Source organism: Nycticebus coucang, chromosome 14 (assembly GCF_027406575.1).
Source record: "Nycticebus coucang isolate mNycCou1 chromosome 14, mNycCou1.pri, whole genome shotgun sequence".
NCBI classification, from domain to species: Eukaryota; Metazoa; Chordata; class Mammalia; order Primates; family Lorisidae; genus Nycticebus; species Nycticebus coucang.
Genome location: NC_069793.1, coordinates 3195999 through 3221038, shown reverse-complemented (window position 1 = coordinate 3221038; position 25040 = coordinate 3195999). Strand labels below are relative to the sequence as shown.

Here is a 25040-nt window from a genome sequence, read left to right as displayed (position 1 = left end):
TTCTCTCGCCCTCCTCGTCTTACTAGGGGGAGAGCGTAGGACTGAAACAGGATGTTTTTGGCTGCGCCGGCCTAGCGTGAGGACCCTTGATCTCTGACTCAAGATGGTGGCGCCCAGAGTGTGGCTTTGGCGCCGGCCGTGAGGTGGATTAATCCCGAACCTCTGCACCATGTCGAAGCTAAGTCGGGCCACTCGGGGCCTCAAGAAGCCCGAGGCCGGCGGCGTGATCCGGACCATCGTGCGAGCAGGCCAGGCCATGTCTGGGCCCCCACTAGGTCCCATCCTGGGTCAGGTGCGGCCGTGGCTGGAACCTGCTGTGTGAGGCGTCGGAGGGTGGGGGGCCCCGGAGTCAGGGTGGCCTCGCTTCAGAGCACGGCTGGGCTCACACGCATTATGTCCTTGCTTGAGTTTAACATAGAGTCTCCAAGGCTCATACTTTTGTGACGATAAAGTGGGGTGATGCATACAAACGGTGGCAGTGGTAGTTGAATCTGGATAGAGGAAAGAGGATGGCAGCACAGAGAAGGGAAGACGAAGGAGGGAATTCAGCACTAAGTCCCTGTGCTTCTCTCACAGCGAGGTGTTTCCATCAACCAGTTCTGCAAGGAGTTCAATGAGAGGACGAAGGACATAAAAGAAGGCATTCCTCTGCCTACCAAGATTTTTGTGAAGGTGGACTCTTATTCCCGATTTCCCTCTCATCCCCTGCCCAACCCTCATTCTTCCTGGCGCTGGGGCTGGTCACTTGGGGTTGCTACCCTGCTCTTGACTAGGCACAAACAAACCTCTTTCCACTACTGGGTTCCACTTTCCCCATTTACACAGTGAAGACTAGACCAAACTTTTTCCAACTCCACCTGGTCCTGCCATATTACAATTCTCCCGTTTGCCCCTGCTTCTCACTAAAGGTTCTAGAGCAGAGTTGGGCCTGGAGTAGAAGTGACAAGGATGTTTGCTGCAAATTAGTATTTTCCTTGTGATTTTTGTGGCCTGTTAGAGGGACATCAAGGAAGATGAGTTTGAAGGAAAGGGGGACAGGATGCTAGAAGTTTCCTGGCTTAGGGCAGCAGGAAGAGATCTTTTCATTTTTCTTTCTTCTATTAAGCCTGACAGGACATTTGAAATCAAGATTGGACAACCCACTGTTTCCTATTTCCTAAAGGCAGCTGCTGGCATTGAGAAAGGGGCCCGGCAGACAGGTGAGAGCCAGAGGGCCCCTCAGAAGGCACCTGAGATTCTGGCAGCTCTGAAAGGGAACAATAACACCTGAAGAGCCACTTGTTCTTTCCTCCTAGGGAAAGAGGTGGCAGGCCTGGTGACCTTGAAGCATGTGTACGAGATTGCCTGTGTCAAAGCTCAGGATGAGGCCTTCAGTCTGCAGGATGTACCCCTGTCCTCTGTTGTCCGTTCCATCATTGGCTCTGCTCGTTCCCTGGGCATTCGGGTGGTGACAGAGTGAGTATCTGGGAGGTACAGTGTGAAGAAAGGGCCCATTACTGTGGGAAAATCAGCTTTTGAGACAAAGGACTTAGATTCTAGGAGGTGGAGTGGGGATGGGAGGCCTTGTTTGTTCATTCCTTGAGGATATACTTGTTAAACACTTATTACATACTAGACATTGATCTGGACATCGCATATAGCCAGAAACAAGGCTTGACCACACTCAGGAGTCACTCACTGTCCAGAGGTAGAGGCACACCCATCAGTGGAGCATTAGACTGTCAGATGGTCAATTTGGTAAAATAACTATGGGTGTCTTGAGAACAGAGAGGGGGGCTTCTGATTTTGCATAATGAGTATGTCGGTGAGGATTTATTGGGACGATGACATTAAAGACCCAGAAAAGGAGATGAAGAACTGAGGAGAAGTCTTGCAGAAGTGGAAAGATCCCTGTAAAAGACAGAAGGTGATAGAGTGAAATAAAGAAATTCAGTGTGATTTGGGCATGCAGACTTAGAGGCAGAGTGGGAAGAGTGGGGGTATAATATGAGGTAGGGACCTGCCAGGAAAGACCTTTGGAACTGTGCCAAGTTCAAATTTCTCCTGAGGTGAACAGTAGTCCCCCCTGTCCCTGCACCACCACCATAGGGCTTCTGATGACCTCAGGAATTGCTTCCTTGAAGTAAGATATTGGATGGGAAAGCATTATCCAGACAACAGCAGGGACAGGGATAGCACTCAGCTTTTCACTGGCATCTTGTTGCTTGTATCATACTTCATGCCAAGGCTGACAGTTTTTTCCCAAGAGGAATGGGGTTAAGCATAGAGCAGAGACAAACTTGACTTGCTTCAAATATTTACTTTTCCTGGGAGCACAGAGCTGAATAAATCTGATTCCTGTTCTGGGGGAGGCACACATGCACAGCTGTTACTTCATCATTGAGAAGGTATTTAAGAGCTCAGGGGATGGGCCAGTTAACCTGGACTGGGGTAGAGCTGAGGCCTCAAAGTGTGAATAGGGCTTTAATAACGGAATAAAAGGCAGAGCATGGTAGGGGTTATGGGGTGGCAGTCTTGACAGAGGAGATGTGAGTAAAACTATGAATGTTGAGAAGTCCAGGAAGGGAGATGAGCAAGGCAAACTGGGCTCTGAGACAGCGATACAGGCCTTGTGAGCTCCCACAAGTGACTGGCCACTCACCAACCATCTGTCTGTCTTCATCTGCAGCCTCAGTGCAGAAGAGCTGGCAGCTTTCCAGAGGGAGCGAGCTATATTCCTGGCTGCTCAGAAAGAGGCAGACTTGGCGGCCCAGGCAGAAGCTGACAAGAAGTGATCCTTCACACTCCCAAGATGTCAAAAGGAGCAGCTGGGAAGGGGCCAGTTGGGAAGGCTCTGGGAAAGGGGAGGAAGGGAGGTTAAGGTCATACCAACCTGATTATTATTTATCAAGGAATCAAGCCTGAATAAACATCCTTTGTCACCACTCTCAACTTCTGTCTTTGGACTCTAGGGAAGGAGGCCAGTACTGATGGTAGCCAACACTGACAGACATTAGGAAGTAATGGGTCTTCATGCCGCTTCTTTAATGCTGAAACCAAGGCTCAGCCAAGCAAAGTGACTTGCCCAGCTTCTAAATTGGTGCCAGAGTGTTGGGGTCCTTCCCTCTGGGCAGGATCCATTAAGACCTGTGGATCTGGTGGTGATCGACTGGGGAAAAGTAAAGTTAGAAACAATGAGAGACAAAGAGACAAGATACACAGAATAGAATTTTCAAACGTGGGAGCGCAGGGGACCACCACCTGTTTGTGGGGTTCTGAGGGTGGCCCTGAGTGTCAGTTATACTCGGCTTTCATTGAAGGCTATTTGCTCATTAGCCCAGAGGCTAAGCTGAGAAAGGGAACAAGACATCAGCAGTTTCTCTGAGCAAGCATATCAGCTTCTATTGTTTCTATAATCATTAAGGATGTGAGCAGTCTTGAGAAGTCCAGAACCTGAGCCTTGTGTGACGGCAGCCTCCTGTCTGAGGTCACACTCACATTCCTAGTGGGGTGTTAATATCTGCTAGTTCACCGTGGAGTAGACTAGAAATCCTGTGTCCTTCCTGTCCCAGGGGAGTGAGAATGGTCAGGGTGGATGGGGGCCATAGATGCTGGGGTATTGCTTGTTTCTTCCCTCAGAAATCTCTTATCTCTTGGGTCCCCACCATCTCAGCAGAAACAAATACTGTGTGGATTTCAGCTCAGTTCTAGCAGGTGACTACACAGAGCCCCTAGATCCCAGGGGCAATTCCAGGCCCTTTTACTAAGCTCCTGAACCCAGCTCTTGGTCAGACATTGCTGACCTTGCAGTGTTGTAGACTTCACAGCTAGAGACCGTCAGAAGTAGCAGAGCTTCAGTAGGTACCTGCTGAGGCAGGAGGAGTCCTCAGGAAGCCCTTGGCCTCTTATTTTCTCCATTATTCAGAACATCAAGAATTCTTGTCCTGGGCGGCACCTGTGGTTCAGTGAGCGGGGCGCTGGCCCCATATACCGAGGGTGGCGGGTTCAAACCCAGCCCCGGCCAAACTGCAACAACAACAACAAAAAAAATGGCTGGGCGTTGTGGCGGGCACCTGTGGTCCCAGCTGCTCGGGAGGCTGAGGCAGGAGAATCGCCTAAGCCCAGGAGTTGGAGGTTGTTGTGAGCTGTGTGACGCCATGGCACTCTACCGAGGGCAATAAAGTGAAACTCTGTCTCTACAATAAAAAAAAAAAAGAAGAATTCTTGTCCTTTCAGAGAAGGGAGGAGTCAGAAGAGAAAAGAGGTTTGCATTTACTGAGCATCTATTATGTGCTAGACACTTCATTTTATGCTGAAAAGTTTTGGAAGGAATAGAAAAACACCTATAGGAAAACTTCATGTAATCCCAGTTGCTGGGATTGCAGGTATGAGCCGCTGCCTTTAGCCAGTTTTTTTCATTTATATAACAGCAACTCTTCACTCACTAAAGTCAGAAACACAGGATTCCCCTCTTTTCTTCACCCCCACTTTAAATCCATCCGTGAATCCTGTCAGTTCTTTCTCTGAAGTATTCCAGATCCACTCACTCACCTCACTGTACCTGTTGCGGGCACTCTGGGGAAACTTCTCTTCCTGTCTTGCCTGGACCACTACCGAAGCCTAACTGGTCTCTACTTCCACTCCTTCCTTCAATTATTCTCCTCACAGCTGTCAGTGGGATGGCTTAAAATCGTGAATGCTATCGTGCCATTCTCTTGCCTGAATCTCCTCCACAGATCCTTGTTGCACATAGAATGAAATCTAAGTCTCTCAGCATGCTCCAAGAGCACTGGGTAATCCTCTCCCTCCACGCTTCCCCCTGCTTGCCTTGATCCAACCCCACTAACTTCTTTTCTATTCCATAAAATGGCCAAGTCTTTCCCCAGGTTGATACTCTTACTCTGGCTTCTTTCTCTTTCTCTTTTAGATCTTAGCTCAATGTTGCCTCCTTAGAAGAGCTTTCAGGGTGGCGCCTGTGGCTCAGTCGGTAGGGCGCCAGCCCCATATACCGAGGGTGGCAGGTTCAAACCCGGCCCCCAGCCAAACTGCAAACCAAAAAATAGCTGGGCATTGTGGCTGGCGCCTGTAGTCCCAGCTACTCGGGAGGCTGAGGCAAGAGAATCGCTTCAGCCCAGGAGTTGGAGGTTGCTGTGAGCTGTGTGAGGCCACAGTACTCTATCGAGGGCGATAAAGTGAGACTCTGTCTCTACAAAAAAAAAAAAAAGAAGAGCTTTCAGACACTCACTGTAAATCAGAACCGCTCCCCAGTTCCTCTCTGCCACCACACGCTGCTTCTTCCCTTTACTGCCCTGTGCTACTCACAACTACAGTGGGAATTCTGAGTCCGGGGACCTTCTTTTTCTTGTTCAGTTTCTCCCACCCCCAGAAAAGCTACTAGAACATGTAGGTCATAAATATTTATCACAAGGAAAAATGAGGTGGCAGAGCCAGGACTTGAGCTCAGTCTTTATGATGCTAAAACTTGAGCCTTTTTTCATACCATTCTTCCTCTCGGGACAGCAATCTAGCTGGGACAGCGTGATAACTGGCTGAGAACCGGATCTGGCTCTGCAGTCACTCCAGCCATGCTGTTGGGTGAGTCCTTTCCTGGGCCTTGGTTTACCCATTTGTTCTAGGACGCAGTATTGATGCACCCAGCCACGGGGACTGAGTAGAATAGCAGCAGGTACTTCTTTGTCCAGCAGGAGGCGCCATTGGCTTTTCCAATTTTTTCTCTGCAGGGGCCAAGGGGACAGATCTCTTGAGCTGAATGTCAGGGTATCTCCTCATCCCAACACACACACTCTACCGCCACCCCTCACCACCACTACCAGTAAAGCATTTTGTTCTTTTCTCACACATTTTTTACTTTTAAATTTGTACTTATTTTTCCTTTCTAAAGAAACTTTGTACTTTAAAGTAGATTTAGGCTTAAAGTTGTGAAGACAGTACAGAGTTTCCATACACTCCACACCATTTCCTGTTATTAACATCTTACTCTTATAGAGTACATCACTCTCAATTAATGAGCCAACTTTGATACAGATACATTATTATTATTATTGTTATTGTTATTATTATTATTTGAGACAGAGTCTCAAGCTGTTGCCCTGGGTAGAATGCTATGGCATCACAGCTCATAGCAACCTCAAAATCTTGGGCTTAAGCGATTCTCTTAAGTAGCTGGAACTACAGGCAACCACCACAACGCCCAGCTATTTTTGTTGTTGTTGTTGTTGTTGTTGCAGTTGTCATTGTTGTTTTAGCAGGCCCAGGCCAGGTTTGAACACTCCAGCCTCAGTGCATGTGGCCTACCCACTGAGCTACAAGTGCCTCCTGATACGTTATTATTAATTAAAGTCCATACTTTTTTTTTTTTTTTGAGACAGTCTCATTTGTCACCCTCAGCAGAGTGTCCTGGCATCACAACTGGCAACAGCCTCAGATTCTTGGGTTCAAGCGATTCCCTTGCCTCAGCCTCCTGAGTAGTTGTGACTATAGGCGCCTGCCACACTGCCCAACTATTTTTAGAGATGGGGCGGGGGTGTGTGTGTCTCACTTTTGCTCAGGCTGGTCTCAAACCTGTGAACTCAGGCAATCCACCCGCCTCAGCCTCCCAGAGTGTTAGGATTACAGGCATGAGCCACCATACCTGGCCTCTGTGTCCTAAATTTTATCCTCCCCACTGCCACCTGTGGCTCTTGACCCCTCAAGCTTAGAGGAAAACAACATCTTTGGAAACTTTTTTTTCCTGACCCACTAAGCCAGTGGTTCTCAACCTTCCTAATGCCTCCTAATGCTGTGACCCTTTAATACAGTTCCTCATGTGGTGACCCCCAACCATAAACTTATTTTCGTTGCTACTTCATAACTGTAATTTTGCTACTCTTATGAATCGTAATGTAAATATCTGATATGCAGGATATATTTTCATTATTACAAAGGGGTCGCAACCCACAGGTTGAGAACCACGGCACTAAGCTATATTCTACTCTCGCTCTTAGACCTGGAGAGGCCTAAAGGAAGGGGCTCGTCACCCCACACTTCAGGGAGAGGCCCCTGCTCCAGACCAACCTGCCCTTCTTGGGCAATCTGGGATGAGAGATGTGAGCTGTGGTTCATGGCATGAGGGGCAGAGAAAACAGTCTAGGGCTGGAATGCAGATTGATGTGGGTGTGTTGCCCCCCCCCCCGTGCCTCTCACTGTGGAGGCGAGTCCCTTTTTACCTGTGATTCTGGTCAGTGATAGGGGCTAATACTACTGCCCAGGGGCTTAGTTGCTGTGAATAAGGGATGGAAAAGTGTCAGCTGAAAGCCCTATGCAAGGATAGCAGCGGTGGTCATCATTCCAGTGGAAAGACCCATGTGCTCTTCCATCCTGCACCGTGAGCAGGAGGGAGACCCGGTACCCTCTCACACTGTGTGCGGCGCCATGAGGGCAAGACACAGCATCTTTTTCAGCTCCCAACTCTCGAGTTTCCAGCACAGCATGGGCCGTGCACTGTGTTTGTAGATGTTGAGTGAGTGAGTGAGTGAAGGAAGATTTGCTGGCGCTGGGAACACGTTCAACTTTTACCTCCAATCCCTGGGGCTCTTGTCTAAGCCGCCAACTTTCTTTCCTCCACCCTTCCCATTTCACAGCAATGCATGACACTGGGGGTACCAAAAAGGCAAACTGGACTTTATTATAAAGTTGGCTACAAAGTCACCGCAGCACCACGAGGTGGCCGTCTGGGCAGGTCCAGGCGGTCTGGTGGCCGGGTGAGTCCCGCACCAGGTACACGCACTCGTGCAAGCACATGTGTGACGGCAGGTCTGCCTTCCTCCATCGGAAAGGAACGTAGCGTCTCTTCGCGCCCCCCACCCCAGGCGCGGGGCGCAAAAGTCACAGGAAGGGCCGCCGGGGCGGCAGAGTCCATCGGAATTGAAATCCCGTTACTGGTGTGTAGAGAATTCTACGTGGATGTCAAGAGCCCCTCAGGGCACAGGCTGGCCCGCGTGGCCCAGAGGTGGCTTCGTCCCTACGAGGGGAGAACTGGCCCAGGCCAGTGGGGCAGTGCGGCAGGGAAGTGAGACTCCCCCATTCTCCGCTTGAAATCCCATTCAAGGAAACTCACTACGAGTGAATACAGATTGAAATGGAAACTGGGATCGCTCAAAGTCTCTTGATTTTAAAAAGAAGCTCCCCTCCCTTACCCTCCCACCTCCCCCCACCCCCAGTCTTCAGGGCCTGGGAATTAGATATATCCCCCTCTGGCCCCCAGAATCCCCCCAACAGTCCTGGGGGGGTGGAGAGCGGCTCCACGTCTTGATGACAATATGCCATACTTGACGACGTTAAGTCACAGACTTATTCAAAACGTTGGTTCCCCTCCACTTCCATCTGCAGAAAGAGAGAGAGAGAGGATGGTCAGTTTGGCCTAATAGGACAGGAGGTCCTTCGGCTGAGAATGTGATGTGTTGGTACATAGCATGAGCTTCAAATATGTTGGCCCTATAACTGAATGATCCCCAAAGGCTCAGCAGATAGGGGGACAATTTGGATGAATGGAGGGAAACTATGGCTGCAGTTTGGAGAGAACTGGGAGCTGCTGCAGCGGAGCCGGGGCTGAGCCCCATCCCCATTCCTTCCCCCATACACTCTTGCTCTGTATCCCCGATAGGGGGAAGGATACTGGGGTAGAGCTCTAATCCCCCTTCCATTGGTTTGTTGTGTGATCTGAGGAAAGTTTCTTTAATTCTGGGACCTTGATTGTCTTCATCTGCAAAATGGGGGGAAGAAGACTGACACAGGCCCCTCACACGCTTTTATTTAAAGACCCTCTCATACTCTGCCCCACATCCCCAACCCTACCAAATCCAAAAGTTTCACATCAAGTTTTTCATTTTTTCTTATCCTCACTGCTACCCTTGGCAGGAGGTAATGTCATCCCCTTAATAAAACTAAGGTACAGAGAGGGAACCGATTCACCTAATTCCACCCAGCATCAAATTGGCAGGACAGGGACTCGAGTTCTTAGACACTTTGGCTGGACTCACCTTCATGGAAGCTGTCTTGAACTTGGCTCTGGAGTTGATGCAACTCATCAGTAAACCCATCATAGGGGAATGCTGAGACACCTGTCTCAAAGGCGGTTTCATAAGTGGCCAGGTCCTCCAGGAAGCTGTGGTCTTCTGGAGACAGATTGTTGCAAGGCGATGGGGGCCCTCCCGGGCCCTCTGCCTCAGGATCCCCTGAGCCCCACTCCTCACTGGGGTCTGGGGTAGAGAGATCCATGAAGATGTCTTCTACGGGCGTCTCTTCCAGGAACATGTTGTCAGGGTCAGCCAGGAAGTCTAGTTCCTGGCATTTCCAGGGCTTCAGATCCAGGCTGAGCACAGGGGGGCCAGCCCCCGGCAGGGACAGGTTAGAGTCCAAGGGCTCCAGCCCTCCAAGTGGCTCCAGCCCGCCAGTGCCAGCCTCAGCTGAGAAGGGCCTGTCCATGCCCTGAGCCAACTGGCTAATCTGCCGGATGAGACGATCAATCTCATTCTGCTCCTTCTCTGAGTAGTGGAAGAAACTCTGCTTGACTGGAGAGGCCTCGGGTGTGAGCAGGCCTTCAGGCACCAGAGGGACATCCACAGAGAGGGGGCCCCGGAGCTGGGCTAGGGCCAAGAGTGTGCAGTCCCCATTACCAGGGCTGCTAGGACTTGGGGGCAACTTCTCATAGAGAAAACTGCATCCCTCCTGGGCAAAGTAAGTCTTGGTAGGATTGGGGCTTAGTTGCTCTGAGAAAGTTTGGCTGGGGCTATTCAGATGTGCTTGGAAAGCTGTGCTAGGAGGAGTCAACTGCTCACGAGAAGGGCTGCCCAGAGGCTCTGGGAAAGTGGCAGTGCTGGGAAGCAGTTGGTCTGGGAAGGTGGAGGTGCAGGGAGTCAACTGGTCTTCATAGCTTCTGGCTGAGGTTTCGGTCAAATGGCCTTGTAGTGGGCTAGTTAGTGGATCTGGGAAGGTTGCACTGCTGGGTGTCAACTGATCAGAGAAGGTCGCAGTGCTTGGAGTCAGCTGTTCTTGAAGAGAGGTGGATGGGGTGGGCAAGTGAGTCTGGAAGGGCTCGTGGAGGCTGAAGAGAAAGGCACAGCCTCCTGGCTGGTGGGGCGTATAGGGTGGGGTGCACACAAGATCCTTGCTCAGGTCTCCTTGGAGAGAAGGCTCAGGCCCAGAAGGGAATGTCAGGTAACTGAAGTCAATCTCTTTGGGGGGTCGAGGAATGTCTTCTGATGCTGAGACAACACTCAGTTCAGGAGCGCTGGGGAAAGTGGTGCTTCTGGGAGCCCCCAGAGCTGGAGTGAAGAGTGGGCTAGTGCTGGAGCACTGCTCCTGGGCGAGAATGTTCTCAGGGAATGGGGGCAGCATGGTCGGGGTGCCCAGGACATAAGCTGCCTGAGTATCTTCAGAGTTCAGCTGTTGGCGGAGGCTCCAGGCTTCCGTGTCACTGGAGAGAAGAGAGGACGCAGCTGGTAAGGGTTTGATATCCATTCCCAGACAAGTCCCCTGATTTATACCTTCTCCATGCCAACCTCAGCTACTGCCCCCACCCAGGACCCTGCCTCAGAGCTCACCTGATTGGGTAGTTATTGGCAGTAATGGGACCCTCTGGACCTTCTGAGTATAACAGGCAGTAAACCCATGCCCAGCCTCCGGGCTTGGCCTGCAGTCTCACCACCATCTCTGCCTGAATATCTCCACTCTCAGCCACTGGGGAGAAAAGAGATACAGAATTAGGATGCCCATCAGGCAACACCACCTAAAGCCCCCCTGCTCACCTCTCCACTGAATTGAAGTAGCCATGAAACTCTCTCCTCTAACTACCCTACTCTGCACCCCTCAGCTTCCTACCTCAGCCTCACAACTTGGAGTCCTCCAGTTCTGTTTCTATTCTCACCTTAACTGCTTGCCCTAATGGTCACCCTATAGCACCCTATAGGATCCAAATTTTGATCACAGCCCATTCTTGGTCTGGTCTCCCATTCCCTTTCCCAACTTCCTATCTGTCCCCAGCCTCTCTGGACACTCACACAGGCGGTAGTGTTGAGCAGAAGCGTGGGCCAGGTCCTCAGGGTGCAGCAGTCCATACCATGATTTACAGAGCAGTTCACTGCGCTCAAAGCCCAGGTAGATTAGGACACTGGGAAGGTGGAAAGGGTGAGGTCAACTTTCTGTTTTCTCTGCTTGATACCCATGCATCTCACTCCCTCCCAGATCATCTGCCCTGCTAAACCCCATCCTCCCTACCCCTGACTCCAGAGTCTAGGGTCCCCTCATCTCTGACCTGCCTCCCTCCTGGGGCCTGAACACTCAGGGCTTACCTCTCAGAGATGTCCAGCAGGACCAGGTCCTTAGCATGACGGCTCTGGAACATGGCCAGGAAGAGAGAGGCAGGGCCAGGCCCAGGGCCGGGCCCAGAGCCAGGGCGGGGTCTTGGCTCCAGTGGGGCACAGAAAGCCGTGAACACAGGGTTTCCTGCCCAGTAGGCCCCAGGTGGGTGAGCATGGAATCGGCCTCGAATAAGCACCAGTTTGTTGCCTGTGCTCTGACGCCGGAGGGACTTGGAAGTGTTGAAGCGACAGCGGAAGAGGCGATCTGTATGGATAAAGAGAAAAACTGGTAAGAGGATGATGGCTGAGCAAGACGGTGGGTGGGCAGGGGCAGGGCAGCAGGAGGGAGACTGGACTGAGGAAAGAAGGCTATCTTACCATTGTCCAGGGCAGAGGGCAGGCTGAGCTGCTGGCGCACAGTGAGGTGGTCTGCTGGGTCAATGATATCGTAGATACTGTCACCCTGGGCAACCAGGTCCACCTGGAGGAAGGAAAAAAGGAGACGACCATTAGTGAGAACAGTGCGAGCAGAGCATTGTCCCCAGCACGGTGCAGGGCATAACCCCTCCCTCTATAGAAGTCCTCGTTTTCTCCAGAGTGGAAAGCTCATTGCACCCCAACCGGAGCTGAGAGGACCCTCGGTACTCACCATGGAGTGGCCCAGGTGCTCGCTCACACTCTCAGACAGATACAGCAACTTGCCCTCAGCTGTGAACACAAGCAGAAAGCCAGGCAGAGCCGCTACGATGTCTTCAAGCTCTTCAGCTGAGAGAAGCCCGGAGGGGCCCTCCAGAGGAGTGCCTGTAGGGTAAGAAGACACAGTGAGGCAAAATAGAAATTACTGAGACACGGTTTGAGTTTCAGAGAACCGGAGGAATTGCTGAAGGAGCCGCCTCTGCAAACACCTGTTGACCCGCTACCCGCAGCTCATGGCCGGGGAACCTGTTGCTATATTTCCACAGCCAGCGAGCCCTTCGGCTTCTAAGCCGGGGCCGGGCCTCTGGAGCCCTGAATTTCAGAACTGCGGACAGAGCCCCCAAAGCGGAGAGTGAGTTCAGCACCGCGGACAGCGCTCCGCACAGCGAGGCTGCCGTCAGCACCGCGGACAGCGCCCCAGAGGCGGCAGAAAAGCGCGTTCAGCTTCTCGCTCAGGCTCGCCGCGAACTGCGGCGGCCCTTCCCCTGCAACTTCCCGGGCTTCCCTCCCCGGGCTCCCGGAGCGCCTCTGCTCTGGTGCGGACTGAGAGACCATTCTGCCCTGGCTCTTCTCCTCCCATAAATCTGGTACTAGGGACACCATCCAGGCTCTCAAACCCTCATCCAGAACTAAGTGAGTTCTGGACAGAGCTCAGGAGGAAAAGTAGGAAGTCCTGAATCCCCCGAGTCCCTTCCCTCCCCAGCTCGCCAACACGCTGCCCTAGACTTGCGGCAGGCTCCGCGGGTTCCCTCAGCTACGCCGTCCCCTGGTGTCCACCAGCTCGGACCTCCAGTAGCCCCAACTTGCTCACCTCCAGCGAAGAAGACGCCTTTGCGAGTGTAGATGCAGGCAAGGCTCATGATGTGCAGGTAGGACAGCCGGACCTTGTCCGCTTCGGCCAGCGGCAGCAGCTCCTTGAGGTTCCGGATCTCGGCGTTGATCTGGTCGCGGCGCGCCTTGGAGGCGCCCTTGGTGGAGCGGTACATGACTGCCGGCTGCAGAGCTCCAGCTCGGGCGCCCCGAACACCTGCGCTCCCGTCCCGACGCACCGGCGGCTTCCTCCTCCTTGCTTCCCCGCTTCTCGCTCAGGCTCGCTCTCTGTCCTCTCCTGGGCTCCGCTCGGCTGCGCTGCCCCCCTCGCCTGCCTCGTTCCGCCTTATATAGCTCCTGCCAGGCGTGGGGGGCTCATTTTAGAGACGGGGGGGCGGGAAAGCGGGAGGCTGGGCTAACCAAGCTGCAGCGGGAGCCTCTGGCTGGGGAGGGGGGCGCTCCTCCTCCCTCCCCGGCTTCCAACGTCATCTCGTGACGTAGAATGAGAGCGGGAGGGGGACGAGGGCGGGGGGGGCGAGAAGGGAGGCTGCGGAGGGGGCCAGGGTGGCGGGAGCCGAGCAGAGAGAACGGCGCTGCACCAGGAAAGCCTGAGACCGGGGTGTGGGGACCCAGGCTTCCGAGTGCGCTCAGTTGGGGGTAGTGACAGGGCAATCTGAAGCCCCTGGTATGAATCTGCAGAGGGCAGACTGGGGCTGGTAGTGACCTTGATTTTTCTGAGAAAATAAGAGAATAAGGAGGAGCAGGGTCGTCTGCAAATCCCCCTGGCTATTTATCAGGCAAAGGTCAGGTTCACGTGCAGGAACCGGCTTTCTCTGGCCTCTGTGGGAGAGGTCACAGCCGGGGTTCCTCTCTGGGAATTAGTCGATCTGGGATTCCCTTGGCCATTTTCAAAAAATAAATCCCTTCCCCCTTCCCAAACCCAGGCCTTTACCAGAGGGTTTTGGGGTGGGAGGTCTTAGTCCCTAGGATAGGGCATAAAGGGGGTCCGGTGGGAAAGAGACCAGCTTAATTTGGCCCCCAGACTAGAGTAGAAACAGCAACACCAGCGCGATAGTCCAGTGATTCTTCCTTTCCCTGCCAACTCATTACCCTTAGCCGCTGAGTGGGGAAACTGAGGCAGAGACCCAAGGCAAGTAAGGATCTGAGTCTGCACTTAAGCATCTCGTCCCCTCCCCCCGTTGCTGGCCCCCAAAGCGAGCGGCTCCCCCTCTCCCGGCGCTGCCAACCTCGTCTCCGGCGGGCCGGGGGCGGGGGCGGGGCCGGGGGAATCCCAGCTCCATATTAGGACAGGAATCCTCCGGCGGCTGCCGCGGCGGCGGCGGGCGGGGCCCGGCTGCCTCCGCACGGCTCAGAGAGCTCCCGCCCTGCCTGGACCGGGAAGACGGGGAAGCAGCAGAGGGGTGAGGGGCCGCGCTAGACGCTCCCTGACCCCGCACCTGCCAAGGACCTCTTAATCTCGCCAGACACTGCCTCACGCCTCCCTCCACCCCGTCCCCTCCGAAGGTGACAGGGCTCCTCGCTGTCCCTCCATCTTCAACTCCCCACCCTCTTCGATTCCCGTTTCTCTGTCTCGTTGCCGTGGTGGTCTCAGCTTTGCGTGCCCCCGACCACAAAGGCTCCCCTCCCCTCCCATTTGTCACCGTGTCTTGTCGCCTTTGCTCTATCCTATTCTGGTTGTTCCCTTCTCACCCCAAATGACTGCTCTCTACAGGGGCAAGGAGGAGCTGTTGTTACCCCAGGACCCCATGAAGGAAGGAGGGACGTGGGCTAGGGAACATGTTAATCTAAAATCTCATTTGGTGGAGTAGTGCATCTGTAAAATCACGGGAGGGGCTGGAAATGAGGCTAATTAAACATTGGGGGAGGTGTCCTGACTGTAGAATGTCACCCAGGAGGGCTGGAGATGAACTTTGACACCGAGAAGGAAAGGGAACTCCCCAGTTCTCATGGACTGGGGGGTAGTAAGAGAGATGGAATCGGGGGAGAAGGGTGTCTTAGGAGAGAGGCAGGCGGCTCTGGGGACCCTATCTCTATGGCTATGCCACTATGGCAGAGATTGAGGCCATCCACATACACCCTCCTGTGGTCAGTGTCACAAGTGAGGTGGAGGAGTGTCCCCCACCCTGTTGTCTTAGATGACAGAGAGAGACCCTCCAGGACGTAGGTCTCTGCTGCCCCTTCCCTATCTCACCTCTCATGTGCCCATCCAACCCTCCCTGAAACTTCCATTTTAACAAGCCCTTGACCTTTGGACCCCCTTCCATATGACTTCTCCATATGAGAAGTTCCTGTTTTCTTCATCCATTGATACTTTCCAGGGGTCCTCAAACTACGGCCCGTGGGCCACATGAGGCGGTGTGATTGCATTTGTTCTCATTTTGTTTTTTTTTACTTCAAAATAAGATATGTGTAGTGTGCATAGGAAATTGTTCCTAGTTGTTTTTTGTTTAAACTATAGTCTGGCCCTCCAACAGTCTGAGGGAAAGTGAACTGGCCCCCTGTTTAAAAAAGTTTGAGGACCCCTGCTAGGCTCTGGCTGGGAGACATTCTTTGCGTCTCTCCACAAAAAGAAGTGTCTATTTGGCTGGATCCAGCTGGTCTCCAGCAAGCTGAGCAGATCCACAGGAAGAAATGGGGCGCTAACCTCTGTCCATGGTTCTGAAAGAGTAGTCCTGGAAGTCGGATGGGCTATGGTTTGCCTGGGACATCAAAATAGGGCTGGGGTCCACACAGGCCTCAGGATGAGTCCCCCCTTTGGCTGTGCCATTCTTCTCTGAGGATAAATTTGGAGAGGGGTTAGAGGGCCAAAATTCCTGGGCTCCAGGAGTGAAGTAAGTGAGGGAGGAGAACTGGGCTCAAGGGACAAGCCCCCAGATTTTTCCAGGAGAATGGACTGGGAAGAAGGCACTTTGGAAGAAAGGAAGGGTCTAGAAACAGATAAGGGAGGGGTAAAGAAGGGCTCATCCCAGTTTTCCCACTGTGATTCAAGTCGAGAAGCTCTGTATGCCCCAATGTCGCCTCTCCCTAGGCCAGCTCCCACTCCCCTTGCCTTCCACCTCCATGAAGCTATTTTTAACTGTGCAAACCCAAAAATAGCTTGGCAGCAGCTTCAGGCCGTGGGAGAGGAGCTATTTATATCACCAGTGACGGTTCCGAAATAGCAAGCAGGAGGAGGGGGCGGCTGGCACGCTAGAGAGCTCCTGGCCGCTGCTAAAAATACTGGCAATGTGAGTCATCCTGGCCTGGCTGAGTCACCCCAGTCTCTCCCTCCTCCAAGTGGCAGGCAGCAGCAGCAGCAGAACAGGCTAAGAATCGAAATCCTGAGCTGGGGGAGGCATCAGAGCCTATTAGCTATGGGAAATTGGGAAGGGAATGAATCGAGAGAGGGGCTTTGGGACGAGTGTGTACAAAAATAGGGGAGCAGAAGCCTCCCCTGCTCTACTGGGTGGGCATGTGCATTCGCAGCTATGCACTACTGCTGGGGAATGTCTGGGCAATTGAAGGAAGGGAGCCAGACTCACGTATGTGTGTATGTAAGAGAGAGAGAATCTGTTCATCTGACTGTGACTGTGTTTGTATGTCCCTGTGTCTGCATCTAAGCCAGTCTGTCTGAACATGTTTGCGTGTATCTGTCCACATGTGACTTTGTAGCTGTGTGACCATACCCCCACTGTGTGTCTGTTTGCCTATGTCTTTGTCTATGCCTGCCCTTTTAAAAATAAGTCTCCAACTTCCTGCATTGTGTGTAGTGGTCTGTGCCTGTATGTATTTAGGCCTACAGCTTTCTGTGTGCCTCTGTTTGTGTCCACACCTCAGTCTGCTCCAGGCCCTTCTCTCTCAGCAGCTGACACTGTGCATGGATGTGCACCCTTCCTTAGACTCAGGATACCTTCTGCTGCCATTGCTGATGCCACTTTCTAGGCTCTTGCTCCATCTATCCTTTGCTCGCCTCTCTTCACGCAGCATCCGCTCTCCTTTCTAGCCCAGGGTCCCCAACCATTTGCAAAGGCCTCTCTGTTGCATGCAATATCTAGTAAAAACAAGAAGGAAAGGAGCCCCACATGACCTCTCCCTTTTCTTTTGAATCATCCTGAATTGTCCCTGGCTTGGAGGAGTAAGTGGTTTTCCATCACTCCATATTTGGGGAGCTGTGAGAAGGGCTTTCTTTAGTTCTTAAAAAAAAATCCTGGTGTGGGCACAGGCATGCGTAGCACGCACATGCACACACACACACAACTGAGAGAATGAGAGAGGAAAAAAATCAAGGTCCTTTCTTTACTGAGAGGAGCTCGCATCTGTTGCCATGGCAACCCACCCACTCCTTCCCCCAAAAAATCACCAAGAAGAGGTGATGGTATCGAGGAGGGATTGGCTGATTCCTTTATTATTTTTTCCGAAAAAGGTTTTTTATAGCAAGAACAGGCCGTGAGATCCTTTGCTCTTGCCTTCCATGGCTTTATCAGGGATGAAGGGGGGACATCACCCCTCAATCTCCTGTTAGAGAAAGGGGAGATGCATCTTTTCCAGAGATTTTGAGGAGGATGACATTCTGAAAAGGAACTGGAGGGTGGGCAAGGAATCTGCTTCTTCAGAATAGTGTGAGACTCCTGGCTACTCTTCTGGAGATTTGGAGCAAGGATCTTGACAAGGAGATGGCAAAGTGTGTCTTGTCTTGCTCTGGACAAATGTGTCTCTGAGAAAGAGTAAGAGAGAGGAGGAGAAAGGGAGGTAAAGGGGGAAGGGAGAGGGTGAGCGAGAGAGAAAGAAAGCATGAATGAATGAATGAATGAATGACTTAATGGGGCTTCAGAGAATATGACAAGATGCCAAAAGATGTGAGCTCTCAGTAGTGACCAGACAGGTCCACAAGATGGCCCAAGACAGATCCAGTTGGTACAACTGGTGATGGTGATGGTCATGACTTGCACCGTGGCTGTGGCTCCATGACTTCTGTGGCTGTGACTTCTGGCTCCATGACTTCTGGCTACAGGATGAATGTTCTACAGGAGCACTGAAGCCCACCTTTCTTAACTCTAGTCCCAGTCCAGTTCTCAAAGGCCTCCTCCAAAGCCTGGTCCCCAGCCACTGCAGCCACATCACTCTCTCAAGTGAACTGAAGCCTCCTTCCAAGTGGAAAGGAAGGGACTCGTCATCCCCTCTTGTGCTTGGCTTGCTTGGGGTCACTTGGGGTTGGGAGTTGGAAAGACAGACCAAGACTCTGACTATGGAGAGACACTTGGCCCTTCTGGCAGGCTGTTGTCACCCTTAGCAGGCAAGGGCAGCTCTAAGTGGGGTTGGGGTGGGTGGTGGGTATAGCTCCATGCAAAGGGATGAAGTAGAGGGAAAGGTGTGGAGACTTCACGTCAGATCTGCTCTGACCTGTGCTGGTAGTATTGTGCTCACTTGGTGATGGAGAAACTAAGGCTCAGAAATGGACAACAAATTAGTCAAAGTCACACAAGTCACTGGCAAATGCTGAGCCTTCAACCTAGCTCCTGCTTCCCTACCCAGACTTGTTCTCTTGTACTATGGTGAAGGGCAAGGATCTACAAGCTATGGCCTGCGTGCCAAATCTGGCCTGCTGCTTCTTTTTATAAATGAAGTTTTATTGGAACACAACCATACCCACTGGTTTACTTATTGTCTATGTCTGTTTTCATACTACAATGGCAGAGGTGAGTGGTTGCAACAGAGAAAGGTTAGGCTCACAAAGCCTAAACCTTTCACTGACCCTTAAAGTTTGCCATCCTTGGAGTAGCGAATGTGTTCACACTAGGAATATCTCCACTTGTTTCTGTCACCCAGGAAGCTCTCTTGGCCTAAGGTGTACCAACCTGTCATTTCATCTTTTACTCTTCCAAATGTAGCTGTCCTCCTGCACACCTTGAGGCAGAAGAGGTGGGAAGCCCTACAGGTGGCTGTGTAGATGTAGCCTCCCCACACAGGGGTGATGCTCCACCTCCTGTTTCCATAGCAACATGAGTTGGAACTAGCCATGATAAGGCAGGGTATCTCATTCCCTGCCTATTCTAACTCTAGTCCTCAGAACTGCATTTTGTTTTGTTTTGTTTTGTTTTGTTTTTCAGTTTCTGGCCGGGGCTTGGTTTGAACCCACCACCTCCAGCATATGGGACCAGCGCCCTACTCCTTTGAGCCACAGGCGCCGCCCAGAACTGCATTTTGGGAAGGGGAGGGTCCTATGGTTGGTGATTAAGGTATGGTCAGGAAGAAAAAAATTTCTTATGGGAGAAAACTGAGGAAATTGTGGTGTCTTGGGCCTCCTGAAGTCTCCAGTGTAACCAGTGGAAGAATCTCTACATGTCTTCTCAGAGAAGTAACTTGCCCAGGGTCACACAGCTAGAATGAGGTAAGTTCGGAAGTAGAGCCCAGGTTCCTGACTTCTACTTCTTTGTGCTTTTTTTTTTTTTTTTTACTAGATTGTTCTTTTGAATTGATGGGTTTGAAACCATGTAAAGGTTTCCTGACAGACTCCCAAGTACCTCACCAGTGTCTGTGGCTCACTGATCTGGGCAGTGCAACCGGGATCCCCATGCAGAGCTGGTTTGTGCAAAGGCCATGCTGTCTCAGCACAGCTTGGCAAGCTGTTTTCTTTCTCCTACGGCCTTTTCATTATGCTCTCACTTCGTCAATTCTACTCGCACACAGAAGCATTCAGAACATTTTATCTATTTATGGTTATGAAATCAACAAATCTCATGTAAAGAGAGTGCAGGCTGGCACCCACGCATTGAGACGGCCAGAGCTGGGTGAGGGAGCTGACCGGGGAGGTGAGGGACACCGAGCTACAGAGGGGGCAAGAGGGCGAGAGCAGAGCCCAGGTAGGAAAAGATGAAGCTTTTCTGGGCAGGGGCCTGAAGGCAAGGCTGAGATAAGGACACAGGACACAGTGAGCAGCGTGTCGGACATTCTGAGAAAAGAATCAACTAAAACCACTTTTGAAATGCAGAGTGGGAGCCCCTGAGTGCCATGGAGAGCCAGAAATGTAGGACATGGGCCTTGCCCTCGAGCACCTTCCATGCATTCACTTTTGGAGTCCTCTGCACCGTGCCCCCAGGGCCAGCTGGTGAATTCCTCCTGGCCCTCTGGTCATTCATTCAGTGGGGCCTGGCACAGCCTTCCCTCCAAGTGTCCCCAGCCTTCATGCTTCCTCAGCATGGCCCTTCTCACCCTGCACTGTCACTGTTTGTACTGGTCCATCTTCCCTGCCAGCACCTGCATCCAGTCTTCATATTCCCAGAGCCCAGCCCAGGCCATACCACAGAGCAGGGCTTGGGTGTTAGTCGCTCAAACAACAGATAGCTGAGGCTCCAGTCTTGGCCAGCCTCTGTGGAGACACAACAGTGACCTACTCAGGGTGGGCTTGGCCTCATGGAGAGAGTTGGGGAGAAACTCTCCAGGTTGGGAAGAAAGTGAGAACTCTGTCCAGCCACTTAGGTGGGACACTGTTGTGAGGGAGGTGTGCAGTATGTCTCAGGTCACAGAGGAGGGATGACCCAGCCTGGGGAGGTGCATTTGAGCTGAGGTGCTGCTGGTGGCAAGTAACTGGCTGACCAGGTGAGGCTGTGTTGGGTGATCAGGGTGGACAGAGAAATGAGGCCTTATAAACAAGACCCTTCATGGTGCCAGGTAGCCACAAAAGAAAGTGCTATGGCCGAGGTCATGGAGTGGAGGAGACAGGGTCCCAGAGGCTGTGTAAGGGGCCCAAGCCCAGCCTGGAGCAGACGGGCCAGTGGGGAGGAGCCCTGAGAAATGGCCCAGGAGTCCCCAGGTCTGCCACTGGGGACCCCTCCAGACTGCCCCCTGCACCCCTGCCCTCTCTTCCAGCCACTGCCTTCCACGGCTGCCCGCCATTCCCCTGACCCCCACAGTGCCTTCGCACATGCTATCCCCTCCTGTCTCTTGCTTTTGCCCACTTCATCTCGTTTTTCCCTGAAAGTTTAGCTCAAATGTTGCCTCCTCCAGAAAGTCTTCCTTGACCTTCCCAAGTAGGTCAAATCGCCAATTACAGGTTCCAGGCACCTGTGCCTCTGTTAGCATTTGACACAATAGCAATTTCAAACTTTATTTTGGTGTCTAATTGCTTATTGTCACTCCCTCGTGAGACTGCAGCCACCATGGCAGTGGCTGTGTCTGCTTTTCTCCCTCTGACTCTCAGCATGGTGTGGTAAGGTGCTCCAAAAATATTTGTAAGGCGTTTTTAACAAGACAGAAAGAGTGGAGGTATTCTACTCAGAGAAGAGAAGCCTTGAAAGGGGGTAGCTTGGCATCCTCAGGTACTTGCAGGGCCATCAGGAAGCAAGTGGGGACAGACAGTTTGCCCAGAAAGGTGGGAGGGGGCCCAAGGCAGGAGAGGGTCCGCCTCCCTCACAGACTAACTTTGTGACATTGGTCAGGTAACTGACATAACCTCTTGTGCCTCAGTTTACCCATCTGTTACACAGCAATGTGAGGAGAATAATAGCACCTCTTTCAAGGGGTTGATGTGAGAATTAAAGGGGTTAAGTAGTTAAAGCCCTTAGAAAATGCCCAATGAGTAAAAGGAGCACAATAAATGCTGAATATTTTAACTTTATGAAAAACAGAATGTTGAGCAGGCTATGCAGAGATGGCATGGGCTGGTTTGGGGGGCAGCACGTGTCCTGCACTGGGAGTGTGGAAGCAGCTTGTACATTCCCTGGCTTTGGCAACTATGGCCCAGGCTGGGTCTGACCAGGTGCCGGAGGCCAGGCTGGGGGCTGCAGCAGCTCCAACAAGAAGGAGAAAGATGACAGTGGGCCCTGGGAAGCTGAGGGGTGCTCACAAGTGGCCCCAAGGGCTCAGGGCTCCAGGGTGTTCTACCCAGAGCATCAGCTGGCTCCTACACGGCTCATCAAAACTAAGGTCAGGAAGCCCTGGCCAGACAGCCCAGCCCTCCCATCCCATGCTCAGCAATCGAGCTCCCTTGCCAGTTTTCTAGAAGCCACCTTGATCATGTTCTTTCCCAGCCTAAAACCCTCCTGGCTCCCTCACTTTCTATTACCCAAAACTCATCCTGGCTTGTGCCTCCTGTCTTCCTTTCTCCCCATAGGTGCCCAGGCCAGCACAGACTCCTTGTTTTCATCTCAGCACACCTAACAGGTTCACAAACTCATTAAAACCCTACAACATGGGCGGCGCCTGTGGCTCAGTCGGTAGGGCGCCGGCCCCATATACCGAGGGTGGCGGGTTCAAACCCAGCCCCGGCCAAACTGCAACCAAAAAATAGCCGGGCGTTGTGGGGGGCATCTGTAGTCCCAGCTACTCAGGAGGCTGAGGCAAGAGAATCGCTTAAGCCCAGGAGTTGGAGGTTGCTGTGAGCTGTGGGAGGCCACTGCACTCTACAGCGGGCCATAAAGTGAGACTCTGTCTCTACAAAAAAAAAAAAAAAAAACCCTACAACATGTGGGCCGTTATTATTCCCACCAGCCCTGGGCCAGCAAAGAAGTGCTCTGTAGGGAACAGCCCATGGGGTCCAAGGAGAGACTGGTGAGGGTTAAGGTTCAGGTGATCAGAGGCCTAGAACTGGGCCAGTGCAACAGAGAAGAAACCCCCAAGAGCAGGAAGAATGCTGCTCTCCACCTGGGAATGCCAGACTCACAGGGAGTTGGTTGAGCCACGGCAAGAAGGGGAGAGTGGCAGTTGTGGCCCTGCTGATGAAGCAGCTTCTGGAACTCAGAAGGGATGAGCACCCAGTGGGTGGGGGCAGGACACCAGGAAGCCCTAGGTTGAAGAGAAAGCTCCTGAGTCACTCAGCCCCTACAGGGGTGGCTGGAGGAGCCTCTGTCATGGAGTCAGGGTTCCAGAGAGAGGGGAGCTCAGTCTAGATGCCAGTGGATTATGATTGGTATATAGGATGGTCCTGGATGGGGGATCAGAAGGCATGGATTGTGGTCCTAACTCTGCCACTAGCCTCCCAGGATGTTTAAACCCTTTCCCCTCTGTGGGCCTCAGTTTCTCTATTTGCAAAGTGGCTTTGGATTGGACCACTTGGCCTTAAAAGGCCCTTCCTTCTCTGTCACACTGAGCATCTCTGGGCTCAGGTCCCACCTCTTGGGCCTTGGAAGTTGAACCCTTCAGGTCCCTAAGACCCAGTTTCAGGTGGGGATAAGCCCATGTCCCCAGTGCTAGGGTCCAAATGGTCCTGCAGTATCCCAGAGGACTAACTCCTCTGCCCTGGATTAACAGGGCCCCCCGACAGCTGGCTGTGAAGATATGGGGGAAGCAAGTACTGGTATCAATTTTAGTTTCCTTCTTCAAAGCCAACCCATCAGGGCTACTCTCAGTGCCAGTACAACAGAGGACTCACCGTTGGAGGGCTTCAATGGGTTCCAAGATGCAAAAACAGACCCCTGGTCATCTTCAGAGTGGGCCACCCAGCCTATGGCTGAAGCAACTACTGTCTCCAGCATTCCTGAGCTTCAGATTGGTGGGAGGCAGAAACCCTCTCAGCAGTGTCCTCAGCTGGCCACAAAGGGACGCCACAACCTGGCCAAAACACTAAGTTTTGGAAAATCCCAGACTTACACTTGGAGCCCCTTACAGACCATCTGTCTTGGGTGATTGAAGCCTAGTGCAGAGAATGGAGTGACCCGAGTGACACAGCCAACATGTGGTGGAGGTGGACCCCAACCAGGTCCTGGGCTCACGGTACAGTGACCTCCCAAAGGCTGGCCTCCGGGGTCAAGGTGTGGAAAAAGAGCCTGGGTCAGGAGTCAGGGTCTGTGTCCTAGGCTCAAGAGCATGCTGATTTGCTGTGTGACCTTGACAAATTATCTTTCCAAGGTCTGCCTCAGTTTCTCCCTCTCTGCATTAGTCCTGGCTCTGGAAATGGTTCCTCCTTGGAAGTGCCATTCAAGGCTACAGGGATGACTGCCCCAGACTACGAGCTTCTCTTCCCTGCTAGACTCAGAGCTCACAAGTGCTGGGCTGGATGGGATCCACCTCTGGGTCCCCAGCCCAGGTCCAGAGCAGGGACCCGGAGTTGTATGGAATCCGCAGAGCTCCTTAGCATCGCTCAGGCACTTTGCCGCTGTCCTCCAGCTCTGGTCAAACGCCTCCAGAGGGTGCTGCAGGGAGAGCGCAGGTGTCAACAGGACTGTGCAGGGACCACGCAGCTTGAAAAGCCCCGTCACAGCCCAGCAGGCCTCATTTCCATCCAGAAACCAAGTGGTACTCTTAGGCAGTCTGTGAAAGGGTTGTTCACGCCAGAAAGTTCCAGAGAGCTGGTGGGCTGCAGGAAGTGTTCAATGGAAGCAGACGTTGGCAAGCAGCAACCTGATTGGTTGGTCGTGGGGTCCATGGGATCCAGAGCCTGTCCAGAAAGCCCACCTGGGTCTGGACTGTGCTGCAGGGCTGTGACTGAGTTGTCCGGCTCCTCTGCTGGACGCAGGGACCTGACCGCCACCTTATGCGGCCATACTCAGTGTGCAGGAGTGAGGCCGGCCAGGAAGTCAGAATCCCCGGCTCTGGTCCTGCTCTTTCAGAAACATGCCATGTGACTCTGGTCAATCACAAACTCCTCTCTGGGCCTCAGTTTCCCTTTCGTTTTAAGGTGGGGGTTGGAGCAACTGGGAAGGGGCCTTTCCTGGATCTTAACTTGGCTCCAGGATGAGACCAAGGAGAAGAGTAAGGCAGAGGGCGAAGGGAGGTGTGAGTCCCAGGGCGGCCCCGAGGGCAGTGAAGTCCTCACCTGCATTTCACTCCGCGCCTTGTCCAGAGAGGATCTCCAGCCGCGCTCGGCCTGGCATCTTGTCCCCTTCCAAGGTTTGTGCAAGGGGGTCTCTCCTGTTGGAAGGAGCGAGAGACAGGGCGAAGGACAAGGGCAGGACCTACTTCTAACATGGTTGAAAGGTCCCCACGAGGAGTGGTGGGCGCTAAGGTGAAGGTGGGGGATGGGCTGTGGCGCCGGGGCTTCCCGGGCCAGGACCCGCGCGGAGCTCGCAGCTCGGGGGCGGGGGCAGCTCCCGGGCTCTGGCGGAGCCGCCACTCAGCCGGTTGCCTTAAGAAGGCGCCAGCGCGCGCGCATCAGCAGAAGGGATGCGGCTCTCTTCCAAAATAGGCAAGAATTGGAAGGCTGCGAGAGACCGGCATCGAAGAGAGCGGACGTCACCCAGGGCCTCCCCCCGCCCTCGCCTGCAT

At 52.9% G+C, this 25040-nt stretch overlaps 2 protein-coding genes across 3 annotated transcripts; one reads left to right on the top strand and one right to left on the bottom strand.

Annotated features, from left to right (window-relative positions):
* MRPL11 (mitochondrial ribosomal protein L11) lies at window positions 1–2924 on the top strand. Its single transcript, XM_053562337.1, has 5 exons — window positions 1–292; window positions 577–672; window positions 1106–1199; window positions 1296–1455; window positions 2669–2924. Exons 1-5 carry the CDS (start codon window positions 170–172, stop codon window positions 2772–2774), a joined length of 579 nt encoding a protein of 192 aa, XP_053418312.1. The 5' UTR covers window positions 1–169; the 3' UTR covers window positions 2775–2924.
* Window positions 2925–7638: 4714 nt separating this feature from the next.
* On the bottom strand, window positions 7639–15597 carry NPAS4 (neuronal PAS domain protein 4). 2 transcript variants are annotated; one of them, XM_053561415.1, is made up of 9 exons: window positions 15508–15597; window positions 12844–13199; window positions 11986–12137; window positions 11715–11817; window positions 11328–11601; window positions 11037–11146; window positions 10581–10716; window positions 9018–10453; window positions 7639–8361 (listed from the first exon to the last, which is right to left on the bottom strand). In XM_053561415.1, the coding sequence occupies exons 2-9, from the start codon at window positions 13016–13018 to the stop codon at window positions 8333–8335; spliced, it is 2415 nt and encodes an 804-aa protein (XP_053417390.1). In that variant the 5' UTR covers window positions 13019–13199; window positions 15508–15597; the 3' UTR covers window positions 7639–8332. The 2 variants fall into 2 exon arrangements, with proteins under 2 accessions (XP_053417390.1, XP_053417391.1); XM_053561416.1 differs by lacking the exons at window positions 11037–11146; window positions 11715–11817; window positions 11986–12137; window positions 12844–13199; window positions 15508–15597 and having other exon boundaries at window positions 8233–8361; window positions 11328–11511.
* Between the last annotated feature and the right edge of the window lie 9443 nt (window positions 15598–25040).

Coding starts and splice junctions, on each gene's coding strand:
- MRPL11 (XM_053562337.1), top strand. CDS start 170: ATGTCGAAGCTAAGTCGGGCCACTCGGGGCCTCAAGAAGCCCGAGGCC. Junction 673..1,105: donor CTACCAAGATTTTTGTGAAG/GTGGACTCTTAT, acceptor TCTTCTATTAAG/CCTGACAGGACATTTGAAAT. Junction 1,200..1,295: donor GAAAGGGGCCCGGCAGACAG/GTGAGAGCCAGA, acceptor CTTTCCTCCTAG/GGAAAGAGGTGGCAGGCCTG.
- NPAS4 (XM_053561415.1), bottom strand. CDS start 13,018: ATGTACCGCTCCACCAAGGGCGCCTCCAAGGCGCGCCGCGACCAGATC. Junction 12,138..12,843: donor AGGCGTCTTCTTCGCTGGAG/GTGAGCAAGTTG, acceptor CTTACCCTACAG/GCACTCCTCTGGAGGGCCCC. Junction 10,454..10,580: donor GCCAATAACTACCCAATCAG/GTGAGCTCTGAG, acceptor TCTTCTCTCCAG/TGACACGGAAGCCTGGAGCC.